Source organism: Lacerta agilis, chromosome Z, assembly GCF_009819535.1.
Source record: "Lacerta agilis isolate rLacAgi1 chromosome Z, rLacAgi1.pri, whole genome shotgun sequence".
NCBI classification, from domain to species: Eukaryota; Metazoa; Chordata; class Lepidosauria; order Squamata; family Lacertidae; genus Lacerta; species Lacerta agilis.
In genome coordinates, this window is record NC_046331.1 from 32,273,158 (window position 1) to 32,301,096 (window position 27,939).

General features: G+C 37.1%; 1 protein-coding gene across 7 annotated transcripts in view; it reads right to left on the reverse strand.

The window, feature by feature from the left end:
* The window catches only part of DIAPH2 (diaphanous related formin 2), a 322,676-nt gene that overhangs the window by 156,185 nt on the left and 138,552 nt on the right, over positions 1-27,939 (reverse strand). For all 7 annotated transcript variants that reach the window (XM_033137161.1, XM_033137162.1, XM_033137160.1 and 4 more), the window contains one exon: positions 364-488. In XM_033137161.1, the coding sequence (XP_032993052.1) occupies positions 364-488 (125 nt within the window). The remainder of the gene's footprint in view (positions 1-363; positions 489-27,939) is intronic.

Sequence of the window (27,939 nt, forward strand, 5' to 3'; positions counted from 1 at the left end):
CATTAAAAACCTGCTTTCTACAATACCAATCCACAGAACATTATTATGAGAAACCTACAACACATGCAATTCGAGCACACCCAGAATCTTCCCTTATCAGAGAAGGAGGAAGGTTGATATAGGCTCTGCTCACACCTACATGAATAAGCCTCGTATTTGCACACTACCTAATGCACAATAGTTTGGTGGGATGTCTTAACTTACTACTAGTCATCCCCCAATGACACAAAATGAGAGGAAATGCATTTTGTGTAGTTTTTTCATGCAAAGCCTGTGCACAAAAGATTCATCAAAATTAAGAATATAATGTAATTTGCATATTTCACTAGCAAACAAATACTGTTATTAATACGGAAAGGATATTATCATCTTCTCAACAAATTTATCATGCGGATCTTCTGTTTTAGGGAACTTCTTAATATCATTTTCCAAACGCTGTATCTGATGTTCCATGGAATCGAGGTTGCTTTTAAGACTCTGAGCTGAAACTGAGGGAAAATATGATAACTGAGAAACCAATTCAAGGAGTAGGAAAGAAAAGCAGTTTCAGAAATAAAATCCTTGAAAGCTGTAAGGATAATTCCATTAAAACGTGCTTCCATTTTTCTGAATTACTGCTCATAAAAGTTCTACTCTTCATGAAATAAGTGAGAATATATAATATAATATACCAAATCATCATGTTTAATGTGAGAATGTCACCATTTTATTCTGCCATTAGTTCAAATTAATCCATTTCTATTCAAATTTATTGATAGAAATGCTAATATTTCATTCCTTTAAATCTAATTTGTAGATTAAACAGCAACTAAGGTTCAAAAGAGATTCTATCTTAGTAATGCATATAGTTGGTTATATAAATGATTTAGGGAGAACTGCAGAAGAGCTCAAATATTTTTCTTCAGGCTCTGTAATATTCTGTATAGGCCTGTACCTATTTGAGCTTCTTTCCTGCACATATTTTTTTAAAACATTGGGATAATACAAACTACTGATGCTTAAATTGCAGGTAAGCAAAAAAGGACATGCAATCCACAGGGACCACTTTTTAGTACAACTCAAAGTTTTATTAAATCATATTTGAGTATCTTTCCCTCTCCCCTTTATATTTAAATGATTATAGGTTAGTTAGTTATATTTAGTTCCTTATATGCTGGGGGTTAGGTTAGAGAAATGGCCTCTTGGCTACTAACTGGAATTGGCTTTAAGTGCAGGTAAGCTTTGTTCACCATAATTGGTTTCAGTTAGTGGTACAGAGGCCATATTCTAAACAAAGAACCAAGAAATCTTCAAATTCAGTCACATGTATAACACTAGTAGATCATGGACTGTTCCTGGAAGAGGCAACAACTCTTACATAAAATTCTGTTGATGAAAGACACTCTACACCACAGAAACCACTGTTCTTTAACTATCAGATTCCAATGTATTTCCATAAATGACTAATAACCTGCTTGATATCATTATTCCTATACTATGACCTTCTCACTTACTATTAAGGATGTTATATTGTTTCCGGCCCCATTTTTTATTTACATTTATACCCTACCCCCTTTCCATCATGGAACTCAAAGTGTCATAGATGTGGAAAAAGGAAGTCTCGCATCCTGGCAATTATGAGACATAGACATGTTCAGCTTCTATAAGGCCATGGCCTCATAAGCCTTGAGATACTTCATGATTTGAGGGCTGAAAAACGTCTTGTTCAAATTTTTCACCACAGTCTAAATTTCCTCATTGTCTAGGGGCTGTTCATTCACTTCAATACACTGGTTCCCCCTGCCACTCACTATGTTTTTTCAGCATTTTGAAACATGTGGCAAATTTGGGTAACATGGTTTTATCTTGCTACAAGTACTTCCAGTACTTTGGAAATTCTTCCATGGCAACAATAAAATTACTGCTTAAATTAGCCACACGCTAGCAACCCTGTTTTGATACTTATTCCAACTCTGAGTCATGGAAGGAAAAGGCAGTGACAGAGAGATAAGTCTCTTAAACTGAGAATAAATAACAATGTGGTTATAATCTGAAATATTCTGAATCAGTTTTATATTTAACCACTCACCTGAATCACCGTTGGAAACTAGGAGTTTCATATAAGCAAATGCATGAAATTCCTACAGGCAGGTAAATGGGGTGGTAAAGAGGGACAGAGCTTTGTGTTTCTGTTCTGGCTACAGTGGAGGGGAAATAACTGCCACCATAACTAGTATGGAAATACGGCTGACTAGTGATGGAAAACTGAGCATGCTTCTTCTCCATTTCCAGCCTGGTTTCCTAACCTATTTTTACTCATAAGAGAGGATTTTTTTTTTTTAAGAAACTGGGAGTGAGGTAGGTTAGCAACGAGGCTGGTCTACAGTCATGAATGAATAAACTCTAGAATCTGGAATAGATTCTATGATCTATTCTGGACATACAGAGAGAGCAATGCAGAAAGTGCTTGCTAATGTCATTGATACTTCACTTCACTGGTAGAACACCTTGACAAAGTTAACACACAAGGAGGCGAATGGAGGTATCATCAGTGAAGCAAAACCTATTTCCTAAATTTCTTAAAGTGCTGAGGAGGCATAGACAAACACACAAGGCCTCTCAGCTTTCATTTCATAACAGAAGTATAACTCTAGCCCTTACAGTTTCACAGAAAATATTTAAAATGTTATTGTGCCATGTAACCTACACAGTATTTCTCAAAACACAATGACTGTACCAGAATGTAAATATTACATGTGTGATACACTTATGCTACTCAAACTGTCAATATGAATATGAAAGGGGCTTGAATTACAAAAGAAAGAAAGAACAAGGGACAAATAGAATCTAAGAACACAAAAGTTATGATGAAAGACTAAAGGACTTTAAAAGTTTCTGTTCCAGTAGTGCCTAAGCTAGTAGAAGGGTAGGTGATTAGTGATTCTGAAATTCATTTACAAAAGTATTTGGTACTGTTATCATCATCATCACCATCACACCACCATTACTAAATTACCGTATTTTCCGGCGTATAAGACAACTGGGCGTATAAGACGACCCCCAATTTTTCCAGTGAAAATATAGAGTTTGAGATATACTCGACCGCAGATTCTCCACCCAGCGTATAAGATGACCCCCGACTTTTGAGAAGATTTTCCTGGATTAAAAAGTAGTCTTATACGCCAGAATATACAGTATATTGTATTATCAGTGGAGCTTCAGGGAGTATAAGTGTACAATTCTCTGATCCAGGAAGCTTATGACTGAAAATTCAGCACAGGGTGGGAAGGGGCAGAGTAAGGAAAGGGTAGTGGAAGTGGGCTGAACTGGGAAGCAATTTAAGATTGTTTCAGTCATACAATATTTTTTTTTTTATTACATCTTCTAAGAGTGTGTGTCTATATGTGCTCACAAACTCATGCTTGTGTACAAATGAAACAACAACAAATAACCACTTCATGGGTAGAATTCTAGCATACCGGCAGGAATTAAGCGGACTACTAGAGCAGACAAGAACACATGTGCTTGTAAACAAATGTGTTCTCTGAATTGCTGTCTTGTTAGTAACCTTAAAAACCTCTGCTGCATTTAGGGAAACTGAATGCTGTTTCCCTCCTCCCCACTTTCACCCCAATAATGACTTATCTCAAATTTGACAGATTATTGTCAAAATGAACAATTTTCATATCTTAGAGGACAGAATCTTGCATGTTGTGTATTAACAAAGGCAAAAGGACAAAGACTGAATAATTGTATTCTGGCGAAGAAGGAACAGTGCTATTGACAAAGCTTTCCACAATCACAATTGTAATCAGTAAGAGCTTCTGTTATTAAATTGCCCATTTTGCATGACCAATATGGCTGAAAAATGTTCAAGGAGCATCTGTTATTTATTTCAAAAGCAAGTAAAAAGCATCCAAAAATTTCATCTACCACACAAAGTGACCCCACAAAAATTATATAATCAGCAGTGTCCAAAAAGAGTCCACTTGTCAATTTTATGCAAGTCTTGATTAATCATGTTGTCAAGTGCACTAGAGTAGGACTGAGGAATACTTCTGTGTCATCTGAGTGAAACACATATAGATCAAAAATAAATCAAGCCTGACTTCAAATATCAAAAAGAGCATATAAAAGCCATAGGAAAGAGATTTGGGGGTCACAGCAGAAGCTTCCTAAAAATGTAAGTTAATAGTTCTACTGCAGTGAGAAAGCCAACTTCAGTACCATAAATTATTTAGAAAATGTGTTGAAAATATCCATGGTTTTATCAATAGTAACTATACATGTCTTAGTATGCAATATTTTGTGTAGTTCCAGACAAAACAAGTAAGATGAAGAAAGGCATTATTTGTTTCATTTATACTTAATGCTCTTCATGGGGCTTCCTTTAAAAAGTGCTCAGAAACTTCAACTGTTTCAAAGAGCTGCAGCTGGATTTTGGAGCGGGGCTGGTTATAGGGAGCATTTGACTCCATTGTTACAACAGCTGGTTATGAGCTATAAAGCCCTATATGGCATAGGTCCAAGCTATCTGAAATACCCTATTCTCTCATACAAACTTGCCTGAGTTCAGGGGAGACCCTTTTCTTGGTCCCACAACACTCACAGGCACACTTGGTAGGGCCTTAGGAGAAGGCCTTTCTTGGTGGCTACTCCCAGACTTTGGAACTCCCTTCAAGATTAGCTCCCTCTGTGTTGTTCTTCCACCAGCAGTTGAAGAGCTTCTTATTTCAACGGGTTTTGGGGAACTGGCTGCTTTTAATGAAATGGCTGGCGCTGTGCTGTTTTTACTGTAATTATAACTCTATGTTTTAATAGCTCCATGTCAGAATATTATTCTGCCTACTCCCAATGTCCTCATAGCTGACTGAAAGGGAACTAAATAATCCATTTCATCCAAGAGTAACTGGAGTTGATAAACTAATTACCACCTTCTCAATCACCCTAAGAATGAAATATTAGTGACCAGGCAGTAGCTATTGTAGTCCTCTGAGTCAAATGTGGGCTTCTTTGTGAGCAGACACATCACTGTTTCTTTATGGCACCTGCCCCTCTTCCTACAGTGATGAGTCAAACACACATTTAAGCCATACAGTCAGTCACATGTGGCTTGCTCTGTGTAGTTAGGAAGCCAAGAATCAATATGGTCTCACAGCTCCAAATCTGTTGCCCACATCATCAGATTGCAAAGTCTGAAGCATGAGTATTGGCGCTTTGATGACTACAGAGAAGAGATTTGTAATATCATCCAGGAACATATCTATGTTTGTTGACTACAAGTTGGAATTAGAAGTATGTTTCCAAGTGTGCATATATATGCACAAACAGAAAGAGGGGGGAAATGCTTCAATGACCATGAATGGCAAGACATACCCCTGGTGATGATGAAAGACAGGTTAAGAATTCCTATCATACCATAATTTTCTCTTTATCAAGTCATAGAAGCACAAATAATTCATAACTAGCTTTTAAACACAACCTTGCAAGTGTTTGGAATCCAGGAAAGGTCATAAGCCTAATTTATTTGCCTAGACAAGTAATTTACTAGACTCTTATGCATTCTGGCTGCACAAAAAGCCTACAGAGAGAACGAGGAGGCAGGGTGGAAAACATCATCCTCCCTCAGATTATCTGTGCTGCCAGTACATGAGCACTCTAGTCCTGGGTACTTCCTGAAAGGTTGCTAGGGTCAATACTAAGTAATAAAATGTTTTTCTGTGTCTGAACTGGGAATCCCGTGAGAATGTATAAATACAGCTGCAATGGCTATAGTTATTGACATACAAACAGTCCAGAACACAGCATATGTCATTTTAAACCAGTGTTTTTCAACCACTGTTCCGTAGCACACTAGTGTGCCGCGAGATGTTGCCTGGTGTGCCGTGGGAAAAATAGAAAAATTCAAGATAATTACTTTATATATAGTCAATATAGGCACAGAGTTAAATTTTTTAACATTTTCTAATGGTGGTGTGCCTCGTGATTTTTTTCATGAAACAAGTGTGCCTTTGCCCAAAAAAGGTTGAAAAACACTGTTTTAAACTAATCATCAGGCCACAGTTTCACAGCATGGAAATAAGTCTCATATTCATGTACTCCTGCCCATCCCTTTTCTCCCTGATTTGCATTCCTGTTTAGAAGGCAACTACAAACCCATGTTTTGACAGTTCAGATGAAATGCAAAAAATTATTTCATGAAAGCAGTTAGTAGGGATTAAAGGATCTGCCAATTCTTGTTCATTCATTCAGTTCACTAAATTTCATAAGCAATTTGTGATTATTTTTATCCTCAAGAAAATTCTTCAGTATTTTAGTTTTTCTGAAATTTCTCCTAATAAACACATTTTCCATGCAGTTTGGACTAATGGACACATCTTTGAAATCAATTTCCCCTAATATAATGTATTTCTGTATGAACTAATGTATTCATTTTTATACACACTGTTCTCTATGTGTGTGGGTTTTTTTTTGGGGGGGGGGTTGTATACCTGATTTGCTAAGTCTGAAGGATGACTGTGTTTCAGTTTTCATGTTGTTTTGGAAAGTGCAAATTTTATAGATTTGTCTTTAAATGTGAACTGCTTCAAATTCCCCCTACATCTCTAGCATTAGTAATTAATTGGTATACAGGATGGGAAAGGGGGGGGCATATAAGTTCTTTTCATGGTTTGGGGTTATGTCTAAATTACACCAGTACTGTCAAAAGCGTGGGGTGGAAGGGACTTTCACCAACAGGAAAAGAATGAAAATAGGAAAAAATATAAATGGATTTGCTGATGCACACATTTTTGTGTTGGCTGATTTGTGGACCCCTGCATCTCAAATCAAGCAGTCTAACTACAACAATAATTATTTTTCAACTTATTTAACGCATTTCAAAAATAAATGCTTTAAAACATAATCACCATACTGTATCTATTTGCATTTTTACAAGCTTCCAGCAACAAACTAGCAAATATTTGAACTAATTATGAACTTTACAAATTATGGATGCACTTTTTTTCTGAGGAAATGCATACATGAAACTGATTTCCAAGAGACATGGAAGAAACGCCATTGTTCAAACAGCTGAAAATGTACAGGACAGCACCCTGAAGGGTAGACTCTAGGGAACTGGCTAGCAGAACACACCACTGGATCTAATTAGTGTTTTTTATCCCGGAAGGGGGTTTAAGTCCAGGACGTAACTTCCAACCCTAACATTTCAGGACTGTCAGTTGCATGTATTTCACACATTTTTGCCAACTAAAATTTTATTTTGCTTTTCACCATAGAGGAACAATCATAAGGGTGCCAATTTTTCATAACCATGCTAATTACACCAAGCTTGAAACTATATCAGATGACAAAACTAAACTCCTAATATCAGATATAGTAAAAAAAAAAAAATCCTTCCAGTAGCACCTTAGAGACCAACTAAGTTTGTTCTTGGTATGAGCTTTCGTGTGCATGCACACTTCTTCAGACGAAAGCTCATACCAAGAACAAACTTAGTTGGTCTCTAAGGTGCTACTGGAAGGATTTTTTAAATTATTACTATTATTTACTATGGCAGACCAACATGGCTACCTACCTGTAATCAGATATTGTGTTACTGTAACTTTATTATCATTGAATTTTGAATAAATATTTCCTTACACACCTAAAACGTGCCAACATTGTAACGGTAGCTCTTTAGTGAGGCATGGGGAAATAATTTGAACAATAAAGAGGTGAAATGCAAGGATCATTCATATTTACACAAACACATGGACATGTGGTTGTCACATGCTATTTAAGAACAAGTTCTGTTACCCTGGCCCAGTAGAAAATTTGCTGTGCATAGCACAGTTACATCTGCCACACTGTCAATCAGGAAAACACTTCTACTACCACCCCTTGTCTGGGCATATTTTTAAGATTTGTTTTACTAAATAAATAAGTGGTATTATTGATATAAAGGACCAAATACATGAGCAGATAAATATGTAAGGAATATGGGAAAATTCCTCCTTCTCATACACCAAAAGAAACACAACCCTACACTGCCTGTCTGAAGCATTTGGGGGTGGAGAAAGACCAGGTCCACTTCAGTATATATAGATTAGTTGAGAAGGGGAAGCAAGGCAAAACAGAGTATGCCTGGCAACTGAAAAACTGGAACATACTCCTGTTTCTAGGTAGTCTGTATGCACATCAGGAGTTCTCTCCAAGTCCCAATGGATATGCCTACATAAAGAAGGTTTCAAGTTTAGGTATTGTGCAGAATCAATAAAGGCGGCACCATTGTCAAAGCCAGTACTGATTTGATCCCCAAAGTATGATCAGATTTCCTACTGTGCTGGTACTGCATTAAACACAGTATCTTTTGAGCTTTCATTTTTGTTCCAGTTATACAACCTGGGAGGAACTAATAACACATATGGAGTGTTCTGCTTTGCCTTACAGTATTTTTGTCTTTGCATTATTTCGGATTTTCACTCTCTAATGCATCAGAAATACTATCCCTAAAAGTCTAGGTTAACTGCTGAAATACAACAATTTTTTTGTCACATGGTTCCTTATCTAGCTCAATCACTACAAAGAAATATGCTGCCAAATAAGTTAGCACTAGTTACAGTATAATTTAATTAAGCACAAAGATTTTCTTAAAACAAAAAAATCAAAGAACAAAAAGGTATAAGAAAAACAAACAAACACCACAAAAAAGCTGATCTTGCCTTTTATATTGTTAAGTGTTTCCCTTCTACAGGTTTATATTTGTTTTATTTTGTCAAAGCTAGAGAGAACTTTGCACCCAGTTTTACACTGCTCTTTACACTTACTTTTCCACGGGGGGGGGGGGGGGCAGATTATTTATATATATATATGTGTGTGTGTGTGTGTGTGTATAGAGTAAGAGTCTTTCATAATCATTCTAGCCCAGGAAGGCTTCTGGACTTATCAGAATTTAATGAAACATTCAATCTAAGAAATAAATTACGTAACTGACATTGTGGGGATCATGTTTAGTGAAGCGGGGACGTGCAAAAGGTCTATGCTGCAATAGCAGTATAATGTATGGAGAATAAAGCAGAAGACTTGTCAATTGTTTGGGATATAATGACTCTCTGTGGAACAAAGATTGGTGAACCTTAGAAGTTCATGACTGAGGGCCATGAGACAGCAGAGCTTCCTTCATTTTTCTAGATGCAGCAAAATGGTTTACAAATGTTGGTAGTAACTGCAAGTCTTTTCCTTTCTGAAACTTGCCATTGCGAAGATATATTTCGATGCTTCATTCCTGTGAGCTTTCCAGATCATGACAGACAAAGAGTAATGTGTAGATAGATACTATTTAGAAGGCAAGCAGTAACAAAGAGGCAGCAGCTGATAACTGGAAATATGATAATCTAGTGACCATGGAAGCATGCCAAAGAAGCCAAGGAAGAATACTAGTGGTAACAGAATTATTTTTTCAGAAACTGCCAATCAACTCCAGGATTATTTGTTTGTTTGTTTGTTTAAATATATTTATTTCACTCTTCACTACAACTGCTGAAGGGTAAGTTAGGTGAAAGAGTGTGACTAGCCCAAGATCATCAAGTGAGCAACATGATTGAGCTGGAATTTGACCAGCACTCCATTAGAATTGCAATTATTTTGGTATATTTTTGTTTGAAATGTTGAAAGGCATCAGACAGAACATACAACAGAAGCAAGAATTGCAGCTCAAAAGACAATCATAAAAAGTACATAATATGGAATGTATAATATCTATGCTCTGGTAACCTCTTAGTTAGATTTTTGTGATATGTAATACATGGGGCTGCCTCTGAAGATTGTTCAGCAGTGGGTTGATCACCGAGACAAGACAGCTTGAGTAGGTAACACCAATCTTTTCCCAACTGCACAGACTGCCAAAGTTCCCAGGCACCATTCAAAGTGCTAGTTTTGACCTGTAAAGCCTTAAATGAGTCAAGACCATACTTACACAAACCCAGTGTTCATCATCTCAGGCCCTTCTTTGTATGCCCCCTCAATGAGAGGTCCAGAGAGTGGCAATACCGGATGCAAGCAGGGTGCAGAATGAGTAAGATGGTGTTTGCCGGGCTGCTTAAATGCAGCCAGACACTGCCCCCCCCAGCCAGCCCTATTGGCTAGCTATGGGGCATGATGCGGCAGGAAGGAGGGGCTAAGGCAGGGGGTTGAACACCCCCCCCCTGCACAGGCGGGAAATGGCTCCTGCTCGCAACCCCTCCCCTCTGGAAAGAGGAGAGGCTTTATGTGATGCCTCCCTTTAGTGGAATGTTCTCCTCAGGAAGCCTCACCTAGTGCCTTCATTACATATCTTGAGGCACCAAGCGAAAACATTCCTCTTCTCCCAGGCCTCTAATTAAACAATCTATGTGTTTTTTTCTGTGTTTTTTTTAACTGTATGTGGGAATTATTGTTCCTGTTTGTTCCTATGTTATTTATTTTTGTATTGTTAACTGCCCTGTGATCCTCAGATAAAGGGTAGCATATAAAATAAAATAATAAAATAAAATAAAATAAGGAAAGATCTGAAAACTAAGAGAAACAAAAGAAGGTAAAGTCCTTGCCCGCAACCTTTCAGAGGGTGAATCTTATTCTTTTGCTGGCCCTGGACACTCTACAGCAGTTCAACAAGTTGTACGTCTGGTGAAGTAACGGACAGAAATAAAGACTTCAACAATACATTCCCAAACCAGGCATCAGATTAGAAAGCCAAGCCTCAATGAAGCATCTCAATAGAAGCAGTCTGAGAAAGCCTACTTCTTGTATATACTTCTTACATCTAATCATCAAGCTGTATTTATTAATGTGACAGCTGAATAGGTTTTTTATTACTCCAAGCCTAACAAAGCAGCAAAGTACAATCACAAGTTTACCTATTCACGGTGCTTCTTTTGTCTAAGTTACAGTATGCAAAGCCACAAAGTCAAATGCTGCTTCTGCATTCTCTTAAAAATAATCACAGATATGTGTGTGTGTGTGTGTGTGTGTGTGTGTGTGTACTGTTGAAGTTAAAACAAGGATTAAAAATGACTTAGGTATAATTGGAATTTACCTTATAATATTAATACTTACACTAATATCTTAACATGCAAAATTATTTTAATAATTCAAAATGCCAGACAGCTTGGATGAGAGGCAAGAGGAAGGTGGGGAAGAGGAAAGGGGAAATAATTTATAACTGTAAATTATAAAATGAGATCTTGTAGAAATTCAGCAACGAACTATGCAAACTATGCAACTCCTTAAAAGAAAATAGTATTAGCTCAATCATTTCCTAGCAAGATCAAAAGGGGAATTCAAGCAATACTTGTGTTTTTTAAATTATTAAAAGGAACAAAAGAAAACTTAGCCATTGCTTACTATATGTTACTGATTATGCCAGTCTAGGTTCAAAGATTAATAATCAACTAAGGAAGACCTGAAATGAATAACAAAGGGTGAACATTTTATATAAAATGTGTTGAGTACATCATTAAAGATGTGCATAAGGAGAAGGCAGAAAGATTTGTAAAACAGCCAAATACAGGTATATCCCCCCAGGTTACAAAATTCAATCCACATTCATTTTTATTGTCCTCTAGTTTAGAAATCAAAAGTAGTTTTTTTCTTGTTTGAAGAATCAATTCATTATTCAGTACTAAGACCTCTGCCAATGAAGCTATGTCACATAAGGCACACTTTATTGTGTATGATGTACCTAATTTCCTTGTATTAATGTGCTCACACAAAATATTTTGGACACAGCATACTAGTGATTGACTGACATGGTAGAATAATGGGATCTGCTTTGAAGCATGAAGGTAGATCTTGAATTTAAGACAGAACATGAGTTTTCAGGTGCTATATTTGACAGAACGGTCACAGATGCAGGAATAAAATTTAACATACCAGAATGCATAATCACTTATGCCATTTTGGTGACGATCTATTCCAGTTATTTAGAAAATATTATGAATTTTCATTAGCAACCACAGTGTAACAGTACATCACATACCAATTTGGAAAAAATATTGCATACCAACTTTTAAACAGCACATTTTAATGATTTCATTTACAAGTGAGCCTCTCCCCCCCCCCTCCACCCACTGAGTAATTTCTCAACAGGTCTTTGCTGCTTTGAAACAAAAGCAAAAACAACCACAAAACAGAACATCAGCATCACAAAAAAACAACAACTGTGAAAGTCCATTCAGTTGGCACACTTTGGCAACTGCAAAACAATGGAACCTCAATCAGGCACCAAAAGGGATAGTGGAAACTGATCAAAGAATGATACCTCCAGCTCTTCCTATGTTAATTCCTTCTTCTGACATTAATTCTGACATTAATTCCTTATTTTACCTCTGAACTTGCAGCAGACACTGTAAGCACCTTCCCAAACTTCTGGGTAACTAAGCTGTCCAGAAATTTGCTGTTAAAAGGTGAAACTCCCTATAATGACTCCACCAAGTTGAAGAACAAAGGCATCAAATCTGACAATTTCAGATTTAAGAGCTCACCCCAGCATGATATTTCTAATTAATTGGAAGAAAATTCTGAATTGCATTCCTAGAAAATTCCTAGGACCACTTTAAGACAGAATGAAACGTCCTGGTGTGGGTATTTTTCAGTCAGGGTATATGTAGTGAGACTATAATAGCGGGGCAGGGGGGAAGCAAAGAGTGACCAGGCTGACAATACAGGGAAAAGTATAGGGGTGGGATAATAAATGACTTTATTAAAGCAACAGTGTTTGCAAGTTAAACCTACTGAAAACACAAGGCCTTCCCACTCCGACAAGACAAATGCACTTCTAATTTAGCTTAATAAAGTGAGAGACAGACTAATAATTAAAAACAGGTTGACAACATAATTTAACTGCATACTGAAGGCAACAGGGTGCTGCAAAGGCACTGCACCATGTTGAACACATGCACTAGCAGGGGAGAAAAAAATTAAAATTGACAGTGTTAATGTGTGTTTAAAAATAGCATATTGTTCATTAAATGAGAAGTGAATAACTTGTACTAAAAATATTGTTATTTTGTCATTGAAGGATAATCATGAGAACTCTAGAACAAAGACTGTACAATGCCAGGCGTTTCAAACTAGAGACACTAGGACTCACTCACTCACTCACTCAGTTTCAGCCAGTGGTTTTTTTTCTCAAAAAAAAAAAAGTTTAGGGGTACTCTTATTTTGACTCAAGAAAATCACCATTTTATAGTTCAAATCGGGGAAAATAAATACACTAAATGGACAAAAGTACAAAGATTCACAAACTGTTTAGGGGTATGCGTACCCCTGTGTCCCCCCAGAAAAAAGCACTGGTTTCAGCTATGCCATTGTGACAACTTGTTACAGAAACAGATGCTGGCTTGCCTTCCTTACATTTCAGCTTCACAACAGCCTAAGAGTGGAGTTGCAATGACCAGTTCAATAGAGGTTATATGACAAGAAGGCAAGAGAGGCCCATCTGGGCTAATAAAGCTGCAGACTGTCCTGGCTGCTTAATCTAAACTTGTTTTTCAGACAGACTCCTAATTTTATTGGACTGCTTGGTTAATGCCTAATACTCAGCTCATCCCCAACCCTGATGAAAAGCAACTGGAAGAATAGATGTAACTAAACCAAAGCACCTATAAAATTTATACTACCTGGTCGTACCACTGCAAACACTGTAATAACAAAAAATTACATGCAAAGGTTTTTGTCTATCCATTCCCCAAATCTAAGTGTAATCATTTACATTTGCTAGCTTTCTTTTCATGGGCTAGGCTTTTGCATTCACCCACATGAGCAAAAGGAAAATATTAGGCTTCTACATCATTAGTGGCTTTCATGCTCTTTTCAGCTGAGAGAGAGAGAGAGAGAGAGAGAGAGAGAGAGAGAGAGAGAGAAGCAAGCTAAATGTTGACCCTCTCTAGAGGTTTACATTCTGTGACAAAATTCAGAGTGAATGTGGTTTTCTTCCAAGGAAGCCTCAAAACACAGCAAGTACCAAATGTATTTTCCCCTCAAATACACCTAATCTGAAGAGGTTTTAAAATATAATTGAATTATAGTAGTTTAATATTTTCAGTTAAGTATCAGCATGAATCCCTAGGGAAAATCAGAATTCAGAGTTACCATTCTCTGTTTCTATGGGGCTTAATGGTACTTACCTAACAGGCATGAATACTGAAAGCACCTGCCATCTTAGAATATTGACTTTAGCACATATACTGTACTCTAAGGCAGGGGTTCTCAATCTTTCTACCGCCTGAGCCCACTTGAGATAGCTGAAAATTACTGAGGCCCACCAGTTGGAAAATGGTGGTACAGAGGCAGAGCCATGCATAAAATGGTGGCAGATGGAGGCCAAGTTAAATTGTTACATTATTTGGAGGAGGCATTATGATGCAGCCTATTTTAGGCAGAATTTGGTGATCCAGAGCTTCTTATTTTATATTTTCCTCTTCCAGCTATTTGAACTGGATCCTGTAATTTCTTGTCTCATTATATCATTAAATGCTCAGCTTGTACCATTTGTCACCACCCAAAATCCACATTTCTTTCATCCCTTCTCCCTAGTCCTTTTACTTCCTCTTGTGCTTCTCAGAGCTTTCCTTTTTTCACAGTCTGATTTACTGTTATTAATAAATAGTAATAAATATTAACCTTCTCTCTGAATTTCTAATGTTTTTTCAACACATAATCTGGCCCTTTCCTCTCAAAAGAGGAAGATCTTCCTTTCCCCCCCACTCCCAATCTGAATTTCTTTTTCTCCCAAGTTACTTTTTCTCAGCATGTAAGGAGTTTCTAGTGCTGGCACTGGTCCAACCCAAAACATAGGAGTGGAGCAGGCAAGTCAAGAAGCACTGAGCAGATTGTGGCTCTTCCTACCATACCACCACTTGGACTATGGGGCAACTGATATCTCTGTTGTGTGGAGGGGTGGGATATATATTTAATAGAAACTGTGCTGCATGTTGTGGCAGAGGAAAGTAATTGCTCTTAAAATTCACATCCGCCTATATATCAGCCATCCTGAGGCTAGAGTACACCAAGTTTGGTCAGAGTCTTAATGGTAGTAGAGGCTATGAAATGAATAATCTGTCTAGGTCAAACATCAGACTGCACATGTTTGGCCCTTCTCAACAGGATGTTAAAACAGTATAGGACAGATTTGCCTTCTATTTAGATTATGTAAATGTTTGTTATTTGAAGTTAAATGGTGTCTTAAAAGATTCCCTGAGAGCCGAGTTTCTGTGGTTTCAGGCAGGGGTCCTTCCCAAACCTACCTGAATCTAGGATCCTCCACTGAGCTATGGCCCTTCCCCAATAATATATAATAACTAATAAAACAAAGAATAACCCCTTCTTAGGAGCGTGTGCTGTAAGCTGAACAACTGCTGGAAGTTTGCAGTTGAAATATCACCTCCACTTTGCACTCACCAGCACCTACTTTAAGGCACTGAAGGCAATTCCCCTGTACAGGGCGCTGAGCCATGGGGGTGCAAAATAATTATAAATAAAAAAGGAATTATTGTGAAAATAAGAAATATTAGGGAGGCACCAAATTCTGTCCTCACTCAGGACACCATATTACCAAAGTCCGCCTCTGCACTCACATTCTTTTTCTCTGTGCCATACCTAATTATCTGCAACCTGGAGACAATAATACTGACCAACCTTCCAGGTTATTACAAGGATTATCAAAATTATCTGTGTTAGCTGCTGAAACATCTACATTGTAATTGTTATTAGTTACCACACTAGACATAAACAGCTACATCTGCAAATTCCTGCATTTCGCATCTTCTTCATCTCTTTGATTCGACCTAAAATATTCAACTGTTATTGATAAATTCATGGTGTAGTTTTCATTTGGTAAAAACAACCACTGGCTGGCTGATCATGTGAAACTGTTATCAATGATTAGCTGCTTTCTTTTCATGGCAAGTTTTTATCTGATAAAGCTCTATCCATTTGAACTGATCCGGTAAATTGGCAATGCATTGCTAAGAAAATATAAAAATAGAACAAAGTTGAGGTTTTCTCCCACCCAGTTCTAAAGTGAAAAAAAGGTTTTCTACTAATCAGATCCAAACTACATGTAGGATTCCTACTAGAACCTCACTGGTGTAACTTTTCCTGGGTATCGTTTGAATGACAGCATTGAGTGTTCCATACAGTGCAGAATGATGTACAAACAACAAGAACTGTGCCACATAATTTACATTGCATTAATGTCGCACACCCTACCTCAAATTACCTATCTTTAAGAGTACCTGACTTCCAGTCAAATATTATTTTCAGTTCAGCTGGAACTAATCTTCTCATTCCTGTCAAACACTTAAAATGAACTTTCCAGAACATGCCTCAAGCTACTGGATGCCCTAATGGTTATCACAGGCTGTTGCATCCAATTCATTTACATTGGTTGAAAGTAAAATACACACCACTAAATTCAAAAGCTGTAGCACTTTAATCCCCAGATGTTAATTAGCAACTACTTTGGACAATGCTGCAAACAATGTCACCTAATTGTCAGCCCCCCATCAAATTAACAGTCTAGTTTCATTGCGTATGAAAACTGAAACATTTTTGTGTTTGTGAGGAGAGAGTTACAGTCATTCAAAACCATACATCAGGATAATTTAAGTATTTTTGATAAATATCAATGCAGTCCTAGGGTTTCAGTTGGTAGCTCTCACATGAAACGAAACACGGGAATGCCTTTAAAAAAATCCAAATTTGTTTGATCTGAACATTTTTAAATTAAATATGACTATATTTAAATTAATGGAGCTTCTATTGCAGGTATAGCCAGTGTGGTGTCCTCCAGATGCTGTGGGCTTCCATAAGCCCCAACTAGTAAGTCCAACTGTCAAAGACAATGGAGGTCACCCTGTTCTACTGCTCCTATGTTTGCAGGGCAGGGGTGTTGGCGGGGCGGGGGAGAGATGGCATCATCACCATTCTGGGTAGGTGGAGATGTTGAAAGATCTCTGCCCAGAATAACATGATGACAGGGATCAACTTTGCCACTATTCCGTGGCCATGTTGCCCAATAAGCACAAGGGACATCTCTTAATAACAAATAAGCAGGTTCAGAATGTTTTGGTTTTTATTCACCCCCCAAAAGCCCACCTAAACAACACAGAGAACAGAATTCTGAACACTAAACAAACAAACAAACAAACAACCATACAATGATGATGAAAGAATTGGGATGGGGTGTATCTTTGCAGATAGTAAGGTTTGAGATAGTAAGTAGCAAGCAGATTATCTGACAAATAAAGTGACTTCTTGTAAAATCTTCAAACAAACTGGGATTCACACTTATCAAATAATGCAGTGCAATCCTGTGGAGTGGAATGGACAGTTGTAGATTTACCTTGGGCTACTTTCAGAAATCTCATTTTTGTTAGAAAGAAAATGTGTTGTAAATGCACAGGGAAAGGATTTCCTATATAAAAATGACTCTTTTTTGTTGTAGCCATCTATCATTTCTTATTTATGAACTTTTCCTGTTTCTAAAGTATGAATCTCTATTTTATAATTTAAATTCAATGAGTACATTAATTCATCACTGATGTGATGAGTGCAATCTACTTTGCATTCCAGTAAAAGCACACATGTTGGATTTCATGATTGTAGATTGTACCCTGAAAGCTTTATATTCACATAGCCCTGAAAAATTATAAAACTTAAAGTCACAATGGGTATACATTTATTTATTATACTTTTATTGCTACTTCAGTTATAATTTCAGTTAACTCTAAAGAAAGAATAAATAGTTAAAATGTAAATTAAAAACCAAAATCAATGCAGCATAAGCAGGAATACATCTAAAAAACTTAAGAAAATGAGGCTTGTGCCCAGAGCCGAAAAGACAGTAAGATAGGTGGCAGACAAATTTACCTGGGGAGAAATTTCTAACACCATCAAGTCCTCCCTCTGGTAGCCACTTGTGTCAAGTGAGATGGTCAGTTACTCCAAACCTAAATTACCGGTATAAAGGGCTTTAAAAGTTGAAACTAGGGCCTAGAAACAGACTAGGTGCCAACACAATTGTCTTAATTATGATCTTAACACCCAGTTTGAGTAAGCAATTCAGCTGTTACATTCTGCACCAATTACACTCTGACTGAAGTTTATATGTATGTGTACAATGTGAGAATTGGATGTAATTTGTATCCCACTATTCTTACAAGGAGTAAGGTATCCATGAATTACCCTCTTTTTACTTGCTCTAAAATGGCTCTCAAGTTGACTTGAAGTCTTAGTATTAGCAAATAGTGTCAAGCAACAAGAACACAAAATGAATTGTGAAAGCTTGTTTTAGCATGTAAAAGGCTTACAGAAAAATTAAGGAGAGAAGCCAGGTATGTTCATGGAGTTCAGACAACACAGTAATATACAAATGGACCTGTAGTCCTGAGAAGTGCTATCCAGATCAAAGCAAGATTAAGCTAATTAAATGCAAATAAGGTAGTAGCCAGATTTTGAGAAGCACTCTCAGCTCCCAAACTACCAAATGACTTTTCAAATGCTACATTTAATAGATTGTGCAGTAATGAAAATTTCATATAACTGTGGTGAGAGACTTGTGAACAGTAAGGTCATAAGACATGAAATGTAAAACACTAAGCCAATGTAATCATAAAAGTCAAAGCAATTACGCTATTACTCTGAAAAACAAAAAGCAAACACACACACACACACACACACAAACAAACAAATAAAATAAGCTGGTCCAAATACCCATGTTTGAATTTAAATAAGCAAATAAATATTCAACCAGGGGAAAATATGCTAATCTGTTGTTGCAAAATGACTTAATTGTTACTGTTAAGTCAAGCTGTCACAAGACTTAATTTTTACAATTTCTTTTTAGCATTTAAGTGGTCTTCCAACATAAAAAGGCTCAAACATTTAATTCATTTAGCATGCACAATAAAAATACTGTGAGAATCTACTTAAACTATGGAACATTCTCCCCCCTTAAGTCACAACAATACCTTGGATTCTTTGGCTAAATTTGACAATAACATTTATTCCTTTTGTATAAAAATGTCATAATACAAAATACAAAAAACAAACACAAAAATAAAAAACCAAAAAGCACAAATACAAATACAAAACAGGGGGGGAAGGAAATTAACATTTATCTAACATAATTACCATTGTTATAAAGACTTCCTCAGTTCCCCCCTCATTGGGTCCATTTTTAATCCATCTTTAGCAATTTTCTTATTTTATCTTAAATCATTTTCCAAAATTTATACAATTTCATCTTCTTCGATTTCATTAACATTTTATTCTTCATTACCTTCAATATTTCATCACATATTTCTAATCCTAAAATTAATTTCACAACCATCTATCTTCTAATTCACCCCTTAGCCTAAATTTAATTCCCAAAAATATCCATAAATTCAAACATTACACTTTCTATCTCACACTTACTTCTAATTCTACCCCCCCTCCCCTGGACTCGGGGTCCCCCAGATGGTTCAGCAAGTTCCATAAAACAATCCAGTTTCGATCCTTTTTTACCCAATTCAAAATATAGTATCCCTTATTACTTCCTATCCCACTCCCACTCTAGCACATCTTGTCATCCATGATTCCTTCTCACTCCCCTGCTGTCCCCGCCAAAAAAAAATCTCTAGGTACTACACAATGCCTGCCACCAGAAATACCACTTTTCAAGCCTTGGACAATTTTTATTTCCCTCAGATTTTGCTTCCAGTATGAATCATGCTCTCTCCCTCTCACTGAGAGAGCAAAGTTCCACACTGGTTCTTCTTTAGAGACCTCTTTGGCTAAATTTGGGCACTGTATCAAGTCATGATCTGCTTTAACCATAGTTTATAACCCAAACCATAGTTTGAGTTTCCAAATGCTGATTTGAAAAACTGCTTGTCTGTTTCCCTTTTCCCGTTGGTCTTTGGAAACAAAAATACAGAAACAAGCAAAGCAAGCAAGGCAAGGTGAGTAGGATTTGTACTTTAGAAGAGAAAGACCGGGGGAGGGAGAGTACATGGCTCTGTGGCTCAGCAACTGGCAAGGCCACATGTGCACCCTTACTATGCCAAATCTGCAGTATCACATCTGCACCACTCAAATTTCAGTTGTGTTAAATTTGAAGTTAAAAGGCATAGTTGCTATAATTTAGTGAGAAATGTTTTCTGCTCTTATGATATGATTTATATTGGAGCTGCCATGTTGCCAGGAAATTAAAATGAAACACAGCAAGCATTTATGTGAAATCTATATTGCTCTGTGGTCTTCTGTTTGTACAGCAAGCCAAATCATGCAGTGAACTAGAAAAAATGAGCATAAGTTAAATGGAATCCCATTCTAACAGCAAGCTCTGTAATCAATTTTGCAACACAAAACTGAGAAACGAAACAAGGCCAGGATTACTTACAAATTCATTTTAGGGGGACATGAAGAAAATTTGTCTATTTTTTAAAAGAAGAAACTGGCAAAATGGCAAATGTTATCTGAATCTGAACAGTTTAATCAATGTAGTTGCATCAAATGTTATGAATTAGCCTTGCTCAAGGCAACTTCTGATTAACCGAAAAAGTCCCATAGGCTTTGGTATCTTCTAAAATTCATTTCTATCATACAGAGTTTGTATGTTTATGTGTAATCACTATTTAGTCAAATTTAAGTAAGGTAAAGGTAAAGGGACCCCTGACCATTAGGTACAGTAGTGTCCGACTCTGGGTTGCGGTGCTCATCTCGCGTTACTGGCCAAGGGAGCCGGCGTACAGCTTCCGGGTCATGTGGCCAGCATGACTAAGCCACTCCTGGTGAACCAGAGCAGCGCACGGAAACGCCGTTTACCTTCCTGCCGGAGGACTCAGGTTCAGATATCAAGGAAGTGTCTCTATGCAGGACCATCTTAAAATACCAGCACAATACCAATACAGGTGTGGCCTTGTATATAAAGTGCATTACATAACACTGTTATCAACAGCGAAAAACCCACCTCTGCATCCTAACAAGCTGATAATCATCAGGCCATGGCAGGAGTAACTGAACTCCACTAGTGAATTTACTGATCATTTATTTGAAAATATGGAAATCCATCCCAAATAATAAAGCACTGTCCTTGTAATCTGCAAGTGGAATCAGAAGACGAAAGGACTCTTGATAGACTAATACATTGTGTTAGTCTGCCAACAAACTGATTTATACATCACAATAATCTTACTATAAAACATGCTGCTCAATTGCTCCCACTTCAGCCAGGAGAAAGAAGCCTGCCCCCCTTTTTTAAATGTAGTAATTTGCTAACTAGGCATGCTTTCACACATTTAACACTTGTTGGCAAGTATCTACAACTGTTTTCTTCCTGTAGAATTCTCTAAGCTTGTAGAACACACAGTTGTTTATACTGAGCTGGTTAGCATGTCACAATAAGCCATGAGATGGGGTGGAGTGATCAAGCAGTGTGCTTTAGCTACTCATGGATTACTATAATATGCAAACCAACTCAGTGTAGCACACAACTACTGTGTGTTCTACAACTCTAGAGAATTATACAGAAAAAAATCTTTTTACAGCCTAGCTGCCAAGAAGCTTCCATGTGTGAACACAGCATAGGACAATATTCCATTTCTAAAAATATTCCATTTTTTAAAAATGCCTTACTACAGACATATGATTTTTAAAGGTAAAAAAAAAAGTTACCTGATATACAACCTTCTATATGAATTAACCTCACACATAGCTCCTTGAGAAAGGTCTTGTATCTGTAGCCTCATAAAGGTATTAATGAAACTTTCATGATATAAATGCTTTCTGTGTGTGTATACACATGTTGGATTGTGTGTTGTGGGGGTTGGTTTTATATTGCCTAGTTTTGCTTTTTTATGTATGTATTGGCTTGTTTTGCATTTTTAAGAAGTGTAGGAATGAATTTGTTCACTGAATTAGAAAAATAATAATAAAGAGGTCCACTGCATTCTGATTAGAAAGCCTGTTTAAATGAATTTGCTTTAAAATTGTCAGTGTACAACTAAAGAGGCTAATATTGTTACACAACAGTTTAATTAGCACTTCAGGTTTTGTCTGGTTCCCACCCTTCAAATATCAAATGACTATTTCTTCCTCCCAATGAAAATAAAAAAGACAGTGGGGAAAGGGAGCACTTGAGTTCAAAAAGCCCTAGTTTAATAGTGACAACACAGCTATGCTTTTTAATTAAGGCATTACAACATCCAGCCATTCAAAGCAAGGCACACACTATTTAGAAGACCTACAATAAGCACTGCAATAAAAAGGCAAAACCAATAAATTAAAGGATTACTGCTACTGACCTGATTCCAGTCAGTTCAGGTGACAAGGTTAAACTACTACAACAATCTGAACAATAATCAATTGTAGCCATTTTCTGAATAGCATCTAGAAGTGTATAAAACTACATGGTACAGCATGAATCAAGTTATGAGGACCCTTAATTAAATATACAAGACCCAACTTCATCATAAACCACACCCACTTGTCCTGCTTAACTATTTTAAATGAGAAAACAAAAGTCCGTGTTCTGTGGAGTTGTATTTCTGCTGCCCTTTTCAAAACAAAACAGCCAAACACCTTCAGCAACATCCTTTTCTTCTTGCTATATTTCAGAGAGGAGAGATTCAGAAAGGGAAACATCACTCAGAACTGGGTTCATGGGGGGGGGGGAGAGAACCTTCCAGGCAACTGATGATACTTTATTCCTTTCACTAATCAAACCCTCCTTGACCAATGAAATATCTGCTGTAGTCCAGCTACAGAGTTTCACAAAATAACTTTTCCCATTCATCTTGTTATGGTCTAGAACCTATCCTTCAGCCACCTACTTTATTCTACAAGGGATTTTTCAGAAATTTGTTCATTGCTTTCATGTTTTGATTCTGGACCGCCTAAGAATTTTTCTTTTCCACGTAAGTTTCCCACCCCTGCAGATTTTTAAGTCTAAAAATATATAATACAGCCAGCCCTCCTCTGTGTGTTCCTGATGGCCTCACCCTCATTCCTTTGCTGTAGCTAAAGGGTATGCTAACCTTAGAAGTCAAGTTTCTTTTGGATGCTGTCATTGTCTCATGCATGTAGCTAAGGGTGGGAGTGATGCCTTCCGTAGATCCACAAAAAAAAAAGTTTTCTTTTTGGAGATATATCTACCCATGATTTCCCAGAAAAGCTCAACAATTTTGGCTGCCCTTCCCCCGACAGAAATCCCGGCTATGACCCAGGTGTAAATTAAACAGTAAATTAGTTCCATCTGACTAGAAAATTCCCTAAGCACATGCAAAGAGATTCTTAAGACAGCTGGAACCACTGGATGTTTTAAGAGGATTAAACCAAATGTTGGTTGAGGTGGGAAGGTAGCTAAAGCTAATAGGCAGAACTGAATAGATAGCCTCAGAAAACAAAACAAAGCTGAACTGGAGACCAGCCAACCACATGGCCACTAAGAGGTAGAGTGGAGAAATCTAACATGGGGGGGGGGGGGTTGAGTCAGCCTCCCCAAGAGCCTTCTAAAGCTGTAGAAAAGAGGAAATACTAAGAGATGCACTACCCACTGTAATTAAATACTGCAGTAGAAGTGGGTGAAGAAATCAAACTCTGCTGCCACGATATTCAGATAGCGACACATTAGAAAAAAGGGGAGAGAAACTTCTTTCCAAACTCAGTTTAAATTATTATATTTGTATTCACAAGATGGCCAAGATGTTGTGGTCATCCCAATTCCACTCTTCTTATTTTTAAGTTACCTTATCTCTCAGCACTACTCATTGTTCAAGAGCCATCACAAAAACCGAAGTTATTATTGCTGTGCAGGAGTGTCAGGGCTGGTCGATTCCTCTTCACATTACCACACAAACGTATAATTTTTATTAAGAATTCACAAACAGTATTAATAAATAGTTATTAACTTCAACTATCACTCCACAGAGCCATTCAGTTCAGATACCTTCTGAGCTCTGCTTCTCCCCTGACCAGCAACTCTCAAAAGGCTTTTCCCGCTCTTTTTCTAACCTCCTCCTAGTGAGGACAGGCTTGTACCTCCCCTCCCCCGAGTTGGAGCCATAACTTAACCCTTGCCTCTGCGAACATTCTAACTCTCTTTCTAACTCTACTCTGACATCGAGATTGATATTTCCTTGCAGGGGAGGCGGCAGAGTTTGCACAGCAATGAGAGTTGTATTTCATCCCCATAACCCATGTCCAGTCTTTCACTATCAAGAACCAGTTACTAGTCTAATCAGGTACAATCAGTGACACAGCAAACACCCTTCTTCAAGTAGAGAACCTTCAGTTCAGCTAATCTTTACTGCATCATTATTTTGAAAATACCTGAAATGATGTTGTTTTTTTAAGTGAAGAATACGTGCTTTTCCAATAACGTAAAAGTACTGTTAATAATTTTTTCTTCCCACCTCACCTATCATTTTTACTGTATTAAGCATTTTCAAAGCAATATCACCAAAAATTGAGAAATAAAATTCCAATTATGAAATCCAAAATATTCACTTGTTCTTATGGTTTCTTTATATGCACTGTCTTCAGATTCATAGCAACAAAATTAAATTAAATTACATTACATTAAATTATCCTGAACAGAGCATCCTTTGAAGACTTCGAATACACAAATATATTAAAAGTTTAAACTGAACAAATAAGCGGTCCTTGAAGTTCCTTGCTGACATTTCTATACTAAGGAACTCTGAAATGTCCACTCATGTTTCCTCTATCAATGTCATTAAGTGTCATTTACATGACAATGCACCATTGATTACTGTTCCTTTACTGTATATTTCTCATTGAAAGAAATTAATTACCTCTTCCCACCTTTTCTCTCCACTGCATTTCAATACACAATGACTCAACAACTGTGACAGTTAATTGGTTCGCAACAGTTTAAGCCTTTGAAAAGAAACCATCCTAAGTGTTTTATAATTCAAACCTCTGGCTCAGTGTTGGAAAAGATAAGGGGGCATACAATTATCAAATATTTCCCACCCTGATGTATAATCAAATTATAAAAAGCCAAACCTCATCACCATTCTTTTTGCCCAATTATAAAATAAAATATAACGCTTAAAAAAAAAAAAACCTGCAGCAATGGCCATCACCACCACTTAGCTCCACAACACAGTATGCTGGACTACTATTCACTTTTATTTACAATACAAAAAGCATATTATTATTATTATTCCCTTCCAGAGGGGGTAGGGCATGTTATTCTGTTGCAAGAAAAGCAAGCTCTTGCTGCATCTAAAAGACAAATATATTTATTATTGTATCAGTTTGCAGTGAAGAGAGTCCACTTCATCAGATGCACAAAAGGTTATTCCTGGTTGGATAGCCACAACCGGGGAAAGGGGTTGTGAAAGTACAGTTGTACTCACCTGAAATGTACTTTTCCACTCCCAGATAAAGGTCAGCAGGATAGGTTGATGGCTCTACCTCCTTGGTCAAAGGCAAGCTGCAAACTTTCAGGAGGTAAGGCTCCCATCATGCAGTTCTGAGACTTGCCAAGCTCAAGAAAACCAAGAATCGTAGAAAAAGGAAACAACCTACCTCCCAAGAAACTAAAACTAACTTTAACTTTACCCTGTATCTTTGCTGAGTTGGAGGGCAGTGATAAAGCCTTTTAAAAAGTTGAGAGCAGGAGAAGTAGATGCAGAGGGTGCTCCAGAAAAAAAAAGAATAAAGGCAAAGTGAAGTGGAAAAAAATAAAGTGAAAAAAGACAATGACTAAGCTATTCATGCTATTAAAGGTCTAAGTGCAAAAGAAGGGAGGAACCTGAGGAAATCAACAGGAGCTAATAGCGATTGTCTGCACGTGACAAAGGCTGCAGCAGAACTGCATGATGGGAGCTGTACCTCCCAAAACTTTGCTCTCTGACTTTGCTCAACGGGGGTGGAGCCATCAACCCAACCTGCTGGCATGGAACTAGGAATAGAAAACTACATTTCAGGTGAGTACAACTGTACTTGCACAACAAATTATTAATTTATTTTACAGCATTTGCACACTGCTTCAGGGTGCTCTACAATAAAGGTTTGTAAGAAATAAAATTACACACAGAGAAATAAAAAGAACTTAAAAGCACTTAAAACCAATTAGATAGATATTCTCACCAAACAAAAAATAATATCTATGCATTAAACCTTAACTGGTGAAAACCTTATGAATAATGAGAGCATGCATCAGGATGTATGCACATAAATGCATTGTTATCAATTTACAAAGTTCTAAGAAACAACTGTTAGTTAAAATGTGCTGTCCCAAAAGCCATTCTAAGAAAGAAATATATGTGGATGTCAACTATAAATTCATTGTCCTCTCCCATAGGAACAGTTAGTATTTTCATGGGTTATGGATATCCAGTTAAGTCACATCAAATATACCCCACTATGGAGTAAGGAGAAAAGTGTTTTACTTAAAATATTGGATAGCCAGACTATCCTTCATTCCCGTGTTTGAGGAGGGATAAACTCTGAAGGGATAGTAACTCAAAGCCACCACCAGCTCCCAAAAAATTACAAACAAAAGGGCAGTAACAAACTAAAACAAGGATTAACAACACAAGCAGAATAAAACTAATTACTGGGAGATGACATCTTAACTGTAAATAATGCTACCACAAGCAGTAAAACAAAAATTTCGTGGTACATTCTCATTCTCTAACAGAATTGCTCCCATTCAAGGTTCCAGCTATCTACGCCTTGCTCTAGAATATTATGGCTGCTAGCAATGCAAAGAAGTCAATTCTATCTCCCAACTTCTTTCAGTTTCCAAATTTATCTTTTCCAAATGACACTCAACATTTCATTGCTCCTGGTGACCACTGAGAATGCTTGTTTCTCGGTCGGCTGTTTTCATTCATACTTCTGCAAATCTGAGTTCCTTTGCAAACACTGATAGCTCAGTCTTGTTTGTCAGAAGCCCCATTTGGACTAATTTCTGTCAGTCAAATTCACTACTGAGGTATCCACAACTTGTGATACTCCAGTTATTTGGAGCTGAAATAATTATGTGTCTATTTTTCATTTGAATAAGCTTATAGGCATACCACTAACACCTTCCTTTAACAAGATGAAATATTTTGCTATGACTTAAGAACAGATTAATGATGTTTCTGGTATGCTTATTATCTATTCTCTCAACCTCCTGACATTTTCATATTAGAGTATGATTTCCATGCTGCTCATACAGGATGAGTTATCTTAAGTGCTATCTGAAACTTTGTTGTCCTTTTCTTTCAATTTCCCATACAATTTTTATACCCTTCTAAAAAAATATTTTAAATCAATAATAAATCAGTTGGTTAGAGTCCAGTGCAGATAATATCAAGGTTGCAGGTTCAGTCCCTGTATGGGACAACTGCATATTCATTCATTGGAGGGGGTTGGACTAGATTATCCTCAGGGTCCCTTCTAGAATTCTATGATTCTATGAAGTTAAAAAAGTATTTCCCCCCTATACATAATTAAATTTTCATAAAAGGCACGAGATCACATTCAGAGGCTCTCCTCCAGGTGTTCATGTGCAGCACAGTGATGGCTGTGGAAAGAATTGTATGAATGCCTCTTACCTATTAGTGCATAGAGGACTGTAAAGCCCTGAGTTTAGTTGTTAAAGTATGGGATAATTTATGCTGCTTATCAGTTAACACTATTTACAGAAAACTTAACTAGCTTTTATCTTATAGAAAGGAACAAATTTAACTGAAGCAAAGCCGACTTCAGATTTATACAAAAAAAATAGGATTAATAGGAACTTCAGATCCATTAATAAATCTTTTCCCCTCCTACTGATGCGATAGTTTTAATTAAACTTCACCAACCCTTTTAGTTCAATCCCTTGAGCTGACCTCTCACACACTAGAGGTTTTAAATCAAACTGCAAAAAAAAAAAAAATCAAATCCTCAAAGCTGCAACTTAAACTGTTAGCCACAGGAGAAAACCAATAA